The sequence below is a fragment of the Mustelus asterias genome, unplaced genomic scaffold, assembly GCF_964213995.1.
Source record: "Mustelus asterias unplaced genomic scaffold, sMusAst1.hap1.1 HAP1_SCAFFOLD_44, whole genome shotgun sequence".
NCBI classification, from domain to species: Eukaryota; Metazoa; Chordata; class Chondrichthyes; order Carcharhiniformes; family Triakidae; genus Mustelus; species Mustelus asterias.
Window position 1 is genome coordinate 1874951 of NW_027590121.1, and position 13253 is coordinate 1888203.

The window sequence follows — 13253 nt, forward strand, 5'->3', positions numbered from 1 at the left end:
CTCGCTCGGCCATTTCAGAAGCTGTTTGAGAGTCAACCACATTGCTGTGGCTCTGGAGTCACATGTAGGCCAGACTGGGTAAGGATGGCAGATTTCCTTCCCTAAAGCACATTAATGAACCAGATGGGTTTTTTGGTCAATCGACAATGGTTTCATGGTCATCAGTAGATTCTTAATTCTAGATTTTGTATTTAAATTCAAATTCCACCATCTGCTGTGGCAGGATTCAAACCCGGGTCCCCAGAACATCAGCTATGTTTCTGGATTAATAGTCTGGTGATTAATACAACAAGGCTATCCGCTCCCCTGTTGTTATATGGTACAGATTAGATATATTATTTATAGCTCTGTAATAAAATGCACTTATTATATCTGGCTGTGTAATTTTGGACTGCAGCTATATTATATATTTCCAACAATCTCTTCCCTCAGAGGATTGTTAATATCTAGATTTCTCTTCCATGGGGACCAGTGGAGGGATTGAATATATTCAAGGATGAGTTAGACAGTTTTTGAATGACAAGGGAGTCAATAATTATTGGGAACAGGCTGGAAAATGGAGAGGAAGCTCAGATGAGGAAGGATTTCTTCACTCAAGGATGTGGTGATGTTTTGGATTCTCTCCCCAGAGGACTATAGAGCCTCAGTCATCAAGAATTTTCAAGAGAGGGATTGATAGGTTTCTGGATATTGAAGATATCGATGGATATGGCGGACAGTGTGGGGAAAATAATGCAGAGGTAGATCAACCAATAATCTGAATGAATGGTTGAGCAGACTCGATGGGCCGAATGCTGACTGCAGCTCCTATTTGTTCTGATTTCTGTGCGGGACAGGAAGCAGTGAGCATGGATCTGTCAATCAGCCTCAATCAGCACCTTCAGGAGAATTGGGAGGGTGAATATTAGATACAGCAGAGTGAGAATGGAGGGAGAGTGAGTGGGATGGAGGTTCACAGCTTTTGGGGAATGGGAGAGGAAAGAACATTCATTAGAATCATAGAATTGCTGCATCTTATCAACCGTCCCTGAGCTTTCACAATGAATCCCACTTCCGAGGACACCCTTATCTCTGACTTGTCTGTACTGCTGGCAGTCTCACAAAGCAGCTGCCTGTGTGCTGATACGGGAGGCCCTGCTCGGCAAGTTTAATGCTCCATGACTGTGTCTTTAATGAATGCTCCATAGAAACTAGAAATGTCGATTTGAATTTTGATCGTATTCTGAATTGCGATGTTTTTTTTCTAAATTGACTTACAGGATATTAGACAAGGAGAAATCAGACAGAAATCTCCAACATCACATCGAGATCTGACAGAGTGACTCGATTTCTTGGGACCTGAATATCATTGGCCTTTGAACCTGGCAGGAGAAATGTTCATCTGGCCTCTTGGCTTCAAAAGATTGTAAACATCACTGTTACTAGAAATGCAGTGAGATACACACACCCGAGTGAGAGTGTTCCAGTGCACTGAGTATGGAAAGAGCTTTAACCAGTTACACAGCCTGAAAATACATCACAGCATTCACAGCGGGGAGAGACTGTACCCGTGTCCTGTGTGAGATTTAACTGATTGTTTAACCTGGAGAGTCACAAGGACACCCGCATCAGGGGGAAACCGTGGAAATGTGGGGACTGTGGGAAGAGATACAGAATCCCATCTGAGCTGGAAATTCATCAACACAGTCACACTGGGGAGAGACCATTCATCTGCTCTGTCTGTGGGAAGGGATTCAGTCAGTTATCCTACCTGCTGAAGCACAAAGTCACTCACACCCAGGAGAGACCCTGTAAATGCTCTGACTGTGGGAGTGGTTTCAAAAGCTCTCAGTATCTGGTGTCCCACCAGCGAATTCACACTGAGGAGAGACCGTTCACCTGCTCTCACTGCACAAAGAGGTTTAGAACATCATTCAACCTGCGGAGACACCAGCGAGTTCACACCAGGGAGAGACCATTCACCTGCTCTGTGTGTGGGAAGGGATTCACTCATTCATCCCACCTCAGCAGACACAATCTCACTCATACCAATGAGAGACCGTTTAAGTGCTCTGACTGTGGGAGTGGTTTCAAAAGCTCTGGAGAACTGGTGTCCCACCTGCGCATTCACACTGAGGAGAGACCGTTCAGCTGCTCTCACTGCTCAAAGAGGTTTAGAACATCATACAACCTGCAGACACACCAGCGAGTTCACACTGGGGAGAGACCGTTCATCTGCTCTGTGTGTGGGAAGGGATTCACTCAATTATCTAGCCTGCTGAAACACAATCTCACTCACACCCAGGAGAGACCCTTGAAATGTGGGCGTGGCTTCAAAAGTTCTCGGGAACTCATGTCCCACCAGTGAGTTCACACCAGGCAGAGGCTGGTCACCTGCTCTGACTGGGAAGGGATTCACTCAGTCAGCAAACTTGGTGAAACACCAGTGAGTTCACAAGTGATTACAGTTCTGGGATTATTCTTGTGAATCTTTCTTGCCCCTTCTCCAGTGCCTCTATTTCCTTTTTCTCAATGGAGATCACAAATAGAACGTAGAACAGTACAGCACAGGAACAGACCCTTCAGCCCACCATGTTGTGTCGAACATGATGCCAAATTAAACTATTCCTTTCTGCCTGCCCTTGGTCCATATTCCTCTATTCCTTGCATATTCATGTGCTTATTTAAAACCCCCTTAAACGCCCCTATCGTATCTGCCTCCACCACCACTCCTAGCAGCGCATTCCAGACACCTACCACTCTCTGTGTAAAACAACCTACCTCTCACATCTCCTTTGAACTTTCCCCGTCTCACCTTAAGTGCATGCTCCCTGGTATTAGACATATCAACTCTGAGGAAAAGATTCTATGTCTCTTATTTTATAGACTGCTATCAGGTCTCCCCTCACCCTCCACCGCTATCGGGAAAACAACCCTCGTTTGTCAGTCGCTCACACCCTCCAATCCAGGCAGCATCCTGGGAAACCTCTTCTGCACCCTCATCAAAACCTCTGCATCCTTTCTGTAATGTGGCGACCAGAATTGAACGTAATATTCTAAGTGCGGCCCAAACAAAGTTTTATAAAGCTGCAACATGGCATGCTGACTCTTGTACTCAATAAAGGCAAGCATGCCATATGCCTTTTTTACCGACTAAATATTTGTGTGGCCAATTTCAGGAAGCTCTGGACTTGAACCCCAAGATCCCTCTGTACATTAACTGTATACTTATCCTTAATATTTGATCTCCCAAAGTGCAGCACCTCACACTTGCCCGGATTAAAATCCATCTGCCATTTTTCCGCTCATATCTGCAGCTGATCTACATCCCACTGTAACCTTTCACAACCTTCTACATTATCTACAACTCCATCTAGTTTTGTGACATCTGCCAGCTTGCTAACCCACCCATCCACGTTTTCATCCAAGTCATTGATATATATCACAAATAGCGCAGGTCCCAGTACAGATCCCTGCAGAACACCACTGGGAATGGACCTCCAGTCAGAAAAACACCCTCCACCACTACTCTCTGACTTCTATGGGCAAGTCAATTCTGAATCCAAGCGGCCAAGTCACCGTGAATCCCATGCATCTTAATCTTCTGGATGAGCCGACCATGAGGGACCTTGTCGAAAGCCTTACTAAAATCCATGTACACAACATCCACTGCTCTACCCTCATCGATCACCTTCGTCACCTCCTCGATAAAATCGATCAAGTCAGTAAGATGTTGACGGTGCTCCCACTGCAGTCCTGTGATGAAAATATAGACTGGTTGGTGAAATGTAGATAACAGGTAGAATTGATATCGAATGAGGACTTTATACTTTAGAATTGAATACAGGGCTCATTGTTACTAACGGGGAAAGAAGGGTTAAAACCCTGACCCAGAACCCTTTTCACACACACGTGGACATCTCTGAATCTGACGCACACCAAATGGAACGTTACACAAGGGGCTGGAATTCACTGGAATTTCTTAACAACCTTTCAATAGAAATGTCCTGGTACCGACTGTGACAAAGGACACAACAGACAGCAAGAACCAGGAGGAACCTTTAACACAGAGAATGTTAATAACCTTGTTCAGGACACCGGTGCCAGGCACAGGAGGATCCCAGGAAAAACGGAACATTCAATTTCTGTCTGTTTCACAATTCTAAATGACTGATTCTTTAACAAAGGAATGTTTAAAAACAGCATTGTGATATTCCAAGGTCAACTGTGTCTGGGAAAGGGGCACACTGATGTGTTTTTATTTTAAACAGGAGGATCCATTGAAAAGCAGCTCTGGACGATACGAGCACCTCCTGACCTACTTTCAATTCATTTCAAATCACCCATCACTTTCCCTGGAATATTCTTTATTCTTTCCTGGGATGTGGACACTGCTGACAAAGCCCCAGCACACGTTGCTCATCTCCTAATTGCCCCTGAACGGAGTGACTTGCTCAGCCATTTCAGAGGGAGAGTTAAGAGTCACCCACATCGCTGTGTGGGTCTGGATTCACATGTAGGCCAGACCGGGTAAGGATGGCAGATTTCCTTCCCTAATAGGGAGCATTAATAGGGTGAACTGGACAGGTTTTTACAACAATCGATGATAGTTTCATGGTCACCGTTTCTGAGACTAACTTTATATAATTCCAGATTGATTCACTGAATTCAAATCCCACCAGCTGCCTGTCCCCAGATCCTTTGCTGGCTCTCTGCATTACTCGGCCAGAGACATTCCCACTATCCCACCACCTCCCCCTGAATGGAATATTCCACACAACTCCTTAGTTAAACAGGAAGGAGAAAAGAGAGAGGCTTTGACCTTTGGATGACCTCATCACCAACTACAGAAACCTTAAAGCTGACCATTCTGTGAAAGTTTATAAACTTTATTTTTATAAAACACAGAGGAAGAAACAGGTGAAAAGTAACGATGGACGTTCTGACTGACATCAGAAACATTGATTGACCGGATAAACACTCACTGCATCACAGAGCGATCCTCAACCATTCAAGAATTGACCCACAATGAGGAATGAGAGAGCCTTATAAAAAGGGGCAGGAGTTTACACAGAGAGGTGACACCCACAGCTGCTCAGGATGATGGAATTCAGTTCAGGAAGGGGATAAAGTGAGAAGCTTTTGTGATTCAAGACAGAGTATTGAACAATCTGGAATCAGTGCTTCTCGAGCTTGCTGACCAGCCAAACACTTCAATTAATCTCATCATAATAACATGGATTTGACTGACAAATGTTGAAGTGTTGGTTCAGAGACACAAGTTTTGACTTCCCATTTGAGCCTGGGGCACCTTTCTGTCTCTCTGTTGCTCGTGTCAGTGACAGCCAGGCGACGGAGCTGAGGGCTGAATTTAGCTGAGATTAACGGGCCTGCATGTCAGTTGGGAAACTGCCCTGGGCGTCGCACTTATAGAGAGACAGGAAGGTGCTGGAGGACTGACTGGGAAATGGGCCTCCAACCAATCGGGGCTCGGGAGGGGGTGACCGAGGCTGATGGTGACGTGACCCTGGGTTCAGTGTCCCTGTGTCCACAACTCTGGTGCGGCCGCACTTGGAGTACTGTGTGCAGTTCTGGTCCCCACATTACAGGAAGGATGTGGAGGCTTTGGAGAGGGTGCAGAGGAGGTTTACCAGGATGTTGCCTGGTATGGAGGGGAGATCCTATGAGGAGAGGCTGAGGGATTTGGGATTGTTTTCGCTGGAAAGGCGGCGGCTAAGAGGGGATCTCATTGAAACATATAAGATGATTAGAGGTTTAGATAGGGTGGATAGTGATAGCCTTTTTCCTCTGATGGAGAAATCCAGCACGAGGGGGCATGGCTTTAAATTGAGGGGGGGTAGTTATAGAACCGATGTCAGGGGTAGGTTCTTTACCCAGAGGGTGGTGAGGGATTGGAATGCCCTGCCAGCATCAGTTGTAAATGCGCCTAGTTTGGGGGCGTTTAAGAGATCCGTAGATAGGTTCATGGACGAAAAGAAATTGGTTTAGGTTGGAGGGTCACAGTTTTTTTTTTAACTGGTCGGTGCAACATCGTGGGCCGAAGGGCCTGTTCTGCGCTGTAATGTTCTATGTTCTATGTTCTATGTTCTATATTTGCAACCGGTCTTTTCAAACTGGGCTATTTCCCTGTAAAATGAAAATAGACAAAGTTACTCCATGGTTTAAAGCTGGAGACAAACGTGATTATACTAATTACAGGAGAGTGTCCTCACTTTTCTCATTTTTCAGAGAAAAGGGAAGTCATTTGCTAAATGGTCTGATAATTCCATTGCTCAATGTAACTCACTGTGTAATAGTCAGACCAAGTCGGTCTATCTCATTATCACTGATGGAATTTGTGGAGGAAATTACGAATGCTGTGGATAAAAAGACAATTTACAATAGAGGTTTCTACTGATCTTACACAGATTTTGATACAATTGACCATGGAATATTACTTAAAACACTGGAAACGTAAGAGATTAGGGGAGTAGTGAATAAGTGGCTCAAAGTTATTTGGAAAATCTCAACAATTTGTAACAGTAGACGATTGTGAATCAGATTTTGTGAATATTTTGTGTGGAGTCTCACAGGGATCTGTTTTGGGCCTTCAATTGTTTATTTTATATATTAATGACATTTGGAATGTATTAACGTTATTACAATTAGTTTTGTTTGCAGATGATGCCAATATTTTTTATTCTGGGTGGGATCTTCAAGAGTTTATTGAAATTGTTAGTGCTGAATTGGAGAAAATAAAAATATTGTTTGTCAAAAATGAATTGTGACTGACTCTGAGTGGAACGAAGTTTATGATATTTGATGAAGTAAATCCCTTGGTTAATATAATAAACAATGTCAACATTTACAAAAATAGAAGAGGTGTCAGACCCCTCTGATGAAGGGTCATCTAGACTCAAAACGTTGGCTCTATTCTCTCCTCACAGACAATGTCAACATTTATTTATTCATGGGATGTGGGTGTTGCTGGGACAGCATTTATTGCCCATTTCTAATTGCCCTTGAACTGAGAGGGCAATTAAAGGCAGCCATGTTGCTGTGGATCTGGAGTTACATGTTGGTCAGACCAGGTAAGGGGGTTGGCAGATTTGCTTCCCTAAAGGACATCAGTAAACCAGATGGGCTTTTATGACAATCGACAATAATTTCTAATCATCATTAGACATTTAATCCCAGATTTTCATCTAATTTATATTTCACCAGTTGCCACAATAGGATTCAAACCTGGGTCCCCAGAGCATTACCCTGAGTCTCTGGGTCACTCGTGCTGTGACACTGCCACTACACCATCGCCGCCCCAATATGGAAATATAGTTCTGGGTGTTCTCCTCGACCATATCTTTTGTTGGAAACCACACATGCAATATATTAAAACAAAATAATCAAAGAGTATTGAAATTCTGAGTAAAACTAAATTTATATTGGATCCGCAGTCATTGTATATTTTGTATTGTTCATTTGAGATGATTCTTCAGAGGTTTGGGAAAACGTTATAAAGCATGAATATTTGGGCGACATGGCGGCACTGTGGTTAGCAGTGCTGCCTCTCAGTGCCAGGGACCCAGGTTCAATTCCTGGTGTGGGTCACTGTGTGGAGTCTGCACATTCTCCCTGCGTCTGCATGGATTTCCTCCGGGTGCTCCAGTTTCCTCCCACTGTCCGAAAGACATGCTGGTTAGGTGCATTGGCCATGCTAAATTCTCCCTCAGTGTAGCCGAACAGGTGCCAGAATGTGATGACTGGGGGATTTTCATTACCTTCATTGCAGTGTTAATGTAAGTCTACTTGTGACACTAATAAATAAATTCGAACTTTAACTTTATTAATCTGATCTATATGTTACAGAAAAAAGCCAAATGAATAGTACTAAAGTGAATTTTCAAGAACTGAGCAACAAATTATTTCTAAAATGTCCAGGTTTTGAAGTTTAGGGAGTCAGTTGAACTGAAAACTGCAATGATTTTGGATGAAGCAAAAAATGAATCATTGCCTGAAAATTTGCAAAGAAACTGTTGACTTTAAGGGATGAAGATCATGAATTAAATAGAAAAAAACAAGTTTAAAACATGTTATGTTTGTACAACTTTGAAGTCTGTGTATATTTCAGTTTGTGGATGAATCTTTGGAATGCTTTGGGTGAAGATTTGAAAATATGTGTAAATACAGTTTTAAAACAATGTATAAGCTTCAAATGTTAGTTTATATGAAGTCATGGAATAAAATAATGGTATTGTCTATGAGTTTAATAGAGATACTATTTGAATAATCAGAACACAATAATGAGAAAATTATGTGACTGGGAACTGGAAATGATGAAGTATTTGATCTGTATTTGTGAAAAGGAGTTGAGATTTATAAGTTTGTACTTTTTCCTAGTCCTTTTTGATCAGGTGTTTATTTTATTTCTGGGCAGTGCAATATAGTATCTGAGTGCAGCACGGTGGCACAGTGGTTAGCACTGCTGCCTCACGGCACCAGGGACCCATGGTCAGTTCCCAGCTTGGGTCACTGTCTGTGCGGAGCCTGCACGTTCTCCCCGTGTCTGCGTGGGTTTCCTCCGGGTGCTCCGGTTTCCTCCCATAGTTGGAAAGACATGCTGGTCAGGTGCATTGGCCATGCTAAATTCTCCCTCAGTCTCCCCAAATAGGTGCTGAGTTGTGGCAACTCAGGGATTTTCACAGTAACTTCATTGCAGTGTTAATGTGAGCCGGTTTGTGACACTAATAAATAAACATACTATTATAGTGTCATGTTCAAAATAAAGAAATCAGTTCAGTGTAACTTAGGTAAGGGGCCCATTAAATTCTCCCACAAGAGACCTCGTACCTTTACCATTTCTTATCTCGACCCAAACCGATCCTTCATCCTGATCTTTCAGGCTAAGGTGGTAGCTCTGTACTGAACTAATGTCATCATTAATTAATGGGAGAGATCCTGTCACCTTTTCCTAGCTTCCTGCCATTCCATTATGTCAAATACCCTTCAATATTTAGATCCCAGCCTCCGTGACCTTTCAGCTAAGTCTCTGTAATGTCTATCAGGACACACACATTTATCTCTATCCGCGCTGACAATTCATCCTTTTTGTTACAAATGCTGTGTGCATTTTCAGAGATTCAATAATCTAATAGGGATTTAATGTGAAACCTCTTTACCAGCGAGTGGTGAGACTGTAGAACTCACTACCACAGTTGAGGTGAATAGCATGAATACATTGAAGGGGAAGCTAGATACATACATGAGGGAGAAAGGAATAGAAGGATATGCTGATGGGGGGAGATGAAGAGGGATGGGTGGAGGCTCATGTGGAGCATAAATACTGACACAGACCAATTGAGCCGACTGGCCCGGCCCTGTGCTGTAGACTCAATGGGACAGAGACAAATGTATTTATTTTACATCGACCTTTGGTGGTAGGAAAAACATTATTTATGATCCAGGATTAAATAAACATCCTTCACCAGTTTTTGTGGATCATTTCAGTGGAAATGTGCTCTCCCAGGCTCAAAGAGCATCAGCCCACTGGAAACAAAGTTGTGAGATTGGCCAGTCCAGCAGAAAGAAACCCTCCGACCCTCCCACTTCACCAACTGTCAGAATGAATGTGGTTCAGTCCTGGGTGTGATTAAGCAGAATCCAATGCTTGTAATCGCTTATGAACTTGCTGGTGTCTCAGCAGGTGGGATGATCGTGTGAATCCCTTTCCACATTCATTGCAGGCAAACGGCCTCTCCCCAGTGTGAAGTCGCTGGTGCGTCAGCAGGTTAGATAATCGACTGAATCCCTTCTGACACACAAAGCAGTTAAATGGCCTCTCCCCCGTGTGAACTCGCTGGTGTGAAATCAGGTTGGATGAATCACTGAATCCCTTGCCGCACACTGAGCAGGTGAACGGCCTCTCCCCGGTGTGGACTCGCTGGTGTGTCTGCAGGCTGGATGCCTGGCTAAATCCCTTTCCACACAGTAAGCAGGTGAACGGCCTCTCCCCAGTGTGAGTTCGCTGGTGTGAAAACAGGTTGGACGAATCACTGAATCCTTTACCACACTCAAAACAGGTGAAGGAAGCCTCCCCAGTATGAAGTTGCTGGTGTCTCAGCAGGTTGGCGGAGATACTGAATCCCTTCCCACACACAGAGCAGGGAAACGGCCTCTCTCCGGTGTGAACTCGCTGGTGTGTCTGCAGTGTGGATGAATCGCTGAATCCCTTCTCACACATGGGGCAAGTGAATGGCCTCTCTCCATTGTGAACTCGCTGGTGTATCAGCAAGTGCGATGACTGAGTGAATCCCTTCCCACACTGAGAGCAGGTGAATGGCCTCTCCGCGGTGTGAACTCGCTGGTGTGTCCGCAAGATCGATAACCGAGTGAATCCTTTCCCACAATTGGAGCAGGAGAATGGCCTCTCCCCGGTGTGACTGCGTCGATGAATTTCCAGCACTGATGGGGAACGGAATGACTTTTCACAGTCCTCACATTTCCATGGTTTTTCCATGATCCGTGTGTCTTTCTGTCTCTCCTGCAGTTTTCACAATACGTGCACTGGAACACCGTCACTCGGGTTGCACGGGCCTTGATGCTTTTCTGTTCACACCAATGGTTCACCCAATTCAGTAAGAAGTTTAACAACACCAGGTTAAAGTCCAACAGGTTTATTTGGTAGCAAAAGCCACACAAGCTTTCGGAGCTCTAAGCCCCTTCTTCAGGTGAGTGGGAATTCTGTTCACAAACAGAGCATATAAAGACACAGACTCAATTTACATGAATAATGGTTGGAATGCGAATACTTACAACTAATCAAGTCTTTAAGAAACAAAACAATGTGAGTGGAGAGAGCATCAAGACAGGCTAAAAAGATGTGTATTGTCTCCAGACAAGACAGCCAGTGAAACTCTGCAGGTCCACGCAACTGTGGGGGTTACAAATAGTGTGACATGAACCCAATATCCAGGTTGAGGCCGTCCTCATGTGTGCGGAACTTGGCTATCAGTTTCTATCGACACCGCATTGCATCATGTCACCCAATTCAAACAGCTATACGTTTCTTCTTCCAGATTCAAACCGATGACATTCAGCTCCCATGAATTGAGTGACTGTTAGATCTTGACATTTCTATCAGTAAATCCTCTCCTTCTAATATCCTGTAAAAAGAATTTACAAAAGTCATCACTATCAAAACAAGATAGAAATTCAGTACAGACAATTCTAATTCATGTGGAACTCTGCAAAGGATGTCAATATCTTTAAGAGAGAGAGAAACCTGGGCCAATCTTTCCAGAGTCTGCAGCCTCCCTGGATTCACTTCCTTTCCCTTCAGTTGCTGCAAGTCCCCAATTTCCCCCAGAATGAGAAAATAAATGGAAAGGGGGAAACATTTGATTTCCTCCCAGATGTTGCCCAGAGGAGGAAGTTTCACTGAGTCTGAATCTGAATCAATCGAGCTTCCGCATTGTGACGTCCACAATGGAGCCTGCCTGAATGAGCCAATAAAAATCAGTCTCTTCCGCAATGACGTTATGGTGTTCCAGTGCGCAGGCCCGGGCGCGCGGACCCGGGAGCCCCGCCCCCACCCATTGTTCCCCTCCCCCTACACCACATCGAGCCAAGGTTTCCACGCAACCGGCTGACGGCTCCGGCCAGAGCGAGAAGCCGCTCGGTGATCTCCCCCTCCCCCCGGCCCCGGGATTGCGCATGTCCAAGAGAGAGGGGAAACTGCGCATGTGCGGGGTAGACGCCTCCTGACCTTCATGCTGGGGTGTTGACCAATGGGAAGAGTTGGAGGACCGGAAGGACTCTGGTCCTCCAGCCAATCAGGTCTTTGTGACAGTCAGATTGAGCTGCACTGAAACTTCCTCCTGTCGGAAGGGAGTTATTTTGATGCCATGGGTTACGCCAGCGTCATATCCCAGATGAAGCGAGGTTCCTCAGTATGTTTTATTCTCCAAACAAGCGATCAGATGACATCGAACTCTGGCGGATAACTAATTTATCACTTATTTCCTTAAAAGAGGTCAACATCTCGCTCTTTCCTTTGTACTTTGATTTCTGTTCGGGCTGTTCCCCCTCCTTTTGGGGAGCTGCCCCTTTTACTTTGTCCTGATTTAACTTGAGTTTGTTCCTTTGTTTTGACCTAAAAGAGGCCAACATCTGTGAGTAAAACACTTTCTTTTCTCCCCCTTTCCAATTCTTTTCTCATTCTGGGGGAAATTGGGGACTTGCAGCAACTGAAGGGAAAGGAAGTGAATCCAGGGAAGCTGCAGACTCTGGAAAAGTTGGCCCAGGTTTCTCTCTCTCTTAAAGACATTGATATAGAAGATAGGAGCAGGAGGAGGCCATTTGGCCCTTCGAGCCTGCTCCGCCATTCATTACAATCATGGCTGATCATCCAACTGAGTAGCCGAATCCTGCTTTTTCCCCATAACCTGTGATCCCATTCGCCCCGAGTGCTTTATCCAGCCGCCTCTTGAATACATTCAATGTTTTGGCACCAACTACTTCCTGTGGTAATAAATTCCACAGGCTCACCACTCTTTGGGTGAAGAAATGTCTCCTCACCTCCGTCCTAAATGGTCTACCCTGAATCCTCAGACTGTGACCCCCAGTTCTGGACTCCATCAGGAACATCCTCCCTGCATCTATCCTGTCTCAACCTGTAGAATTTTATAAGTCTCTTTGAGATTCCCCCCTCATTCATCTGAACTCCAACGAAAACAATTCTAACCGAGTCAATCTCTCCTCCTACATCAGTCCTGTGATTCCCTGAATCAGCCTGGTGAACATCCTTTGCTCCCTCAACTTGACACATTTATTTGTCTGTCTAAAAGGATGGTCTTTTTCCTAATGTTCACAATTAAAGGGCAGCTTTCCCCAGGAGATGGCTGACATTTAAGGGGACAGTAAATTAATATAGGACAGAGATATGTCTAGTGTTATTATATGGTACCCAGATTAGATACATTCTTTATGCTTCTGTAATAAAATACATTTATTATTATTTCTTGCATTGTAATATAATGCTGCAGCGATGTTATACATTTCCAGTCATAAAGTCATTACAGCACAGAAGGAATCCATTCGGTAACTCGAGTCCATGCTGACTCTCTGTATAACATTCCAGTCCCATTCCCACTCTATATCCCCATTCTCCTGAAAGTATATTTCCTTCAAGCGCCCATCCACTTTCATTTTTAAATAGAATCCTGCTCTGAATTTCTATCCTGTCCTGACACTGATGACTTTTGTAACCTCATTTTACA

General features: G+C 44.3%; 3 protein-coding genes across 3 annotated transcripts in view; 2 read left to right on the forward strand and 1 right to left on the reverse strand.

The window, feature by feature from the left end:
* Positions 1 to 13253, forward strand: part of LOC144482991 (uncharacterized) — a 160993-nt gene that overhangs the window by 81064 nt on the left and 66676 nt on the right. The window contains exon 6 of the mRNA XM_078201817.1: positions 1825 to 2152. Coding sequence (XP_078057943.1) covers positions 1825 to 2152 — 328 coding nt within the window. The remainder of the gene's footprint in view (positions 1 to 1824; positions 2153 to 13253) is intronic.
* Positions 1 to 13253, forward strand: part of LOC144483028 (dehydrogenase/reductase SDR family member 1-like) — a 340453-nt gene that overhangs the window by 805 nt on the left and 326395 nt on the right. The gene's annotated exons all lie outside the window — the stretch shown is intronic.
* LOC144483035 (uncharacterized) lies at positions 9375 to 11457 on the reverse strand. Its single transcript, XM_078201874.1, has 2 exons — positions 11258 to 11457; positions 9375 to 11138 (listed from the first exon to the last, which is right to left on the reverse strand). Exon 2 carries the CDS (start codon positions 10490 to 10492, stop codon positions 9626 to 9628), a length of 867 nt encoding a protein of 288 aa, XP_078058000.1. The 5' UTR covers positions 10493 to 11138; positions 11258 to 11457; the 3' UTR covers positions 9375 to 9625.

Coding starts and splice junctions, on each gene's coding strand:
- LOC144483035 (XM_078201874.1), bottom strand. CDS start 10,492: ATGGAAAAACCATGGAAATGTGAGGACTGTGAAAAGTCATTCCGTTCC.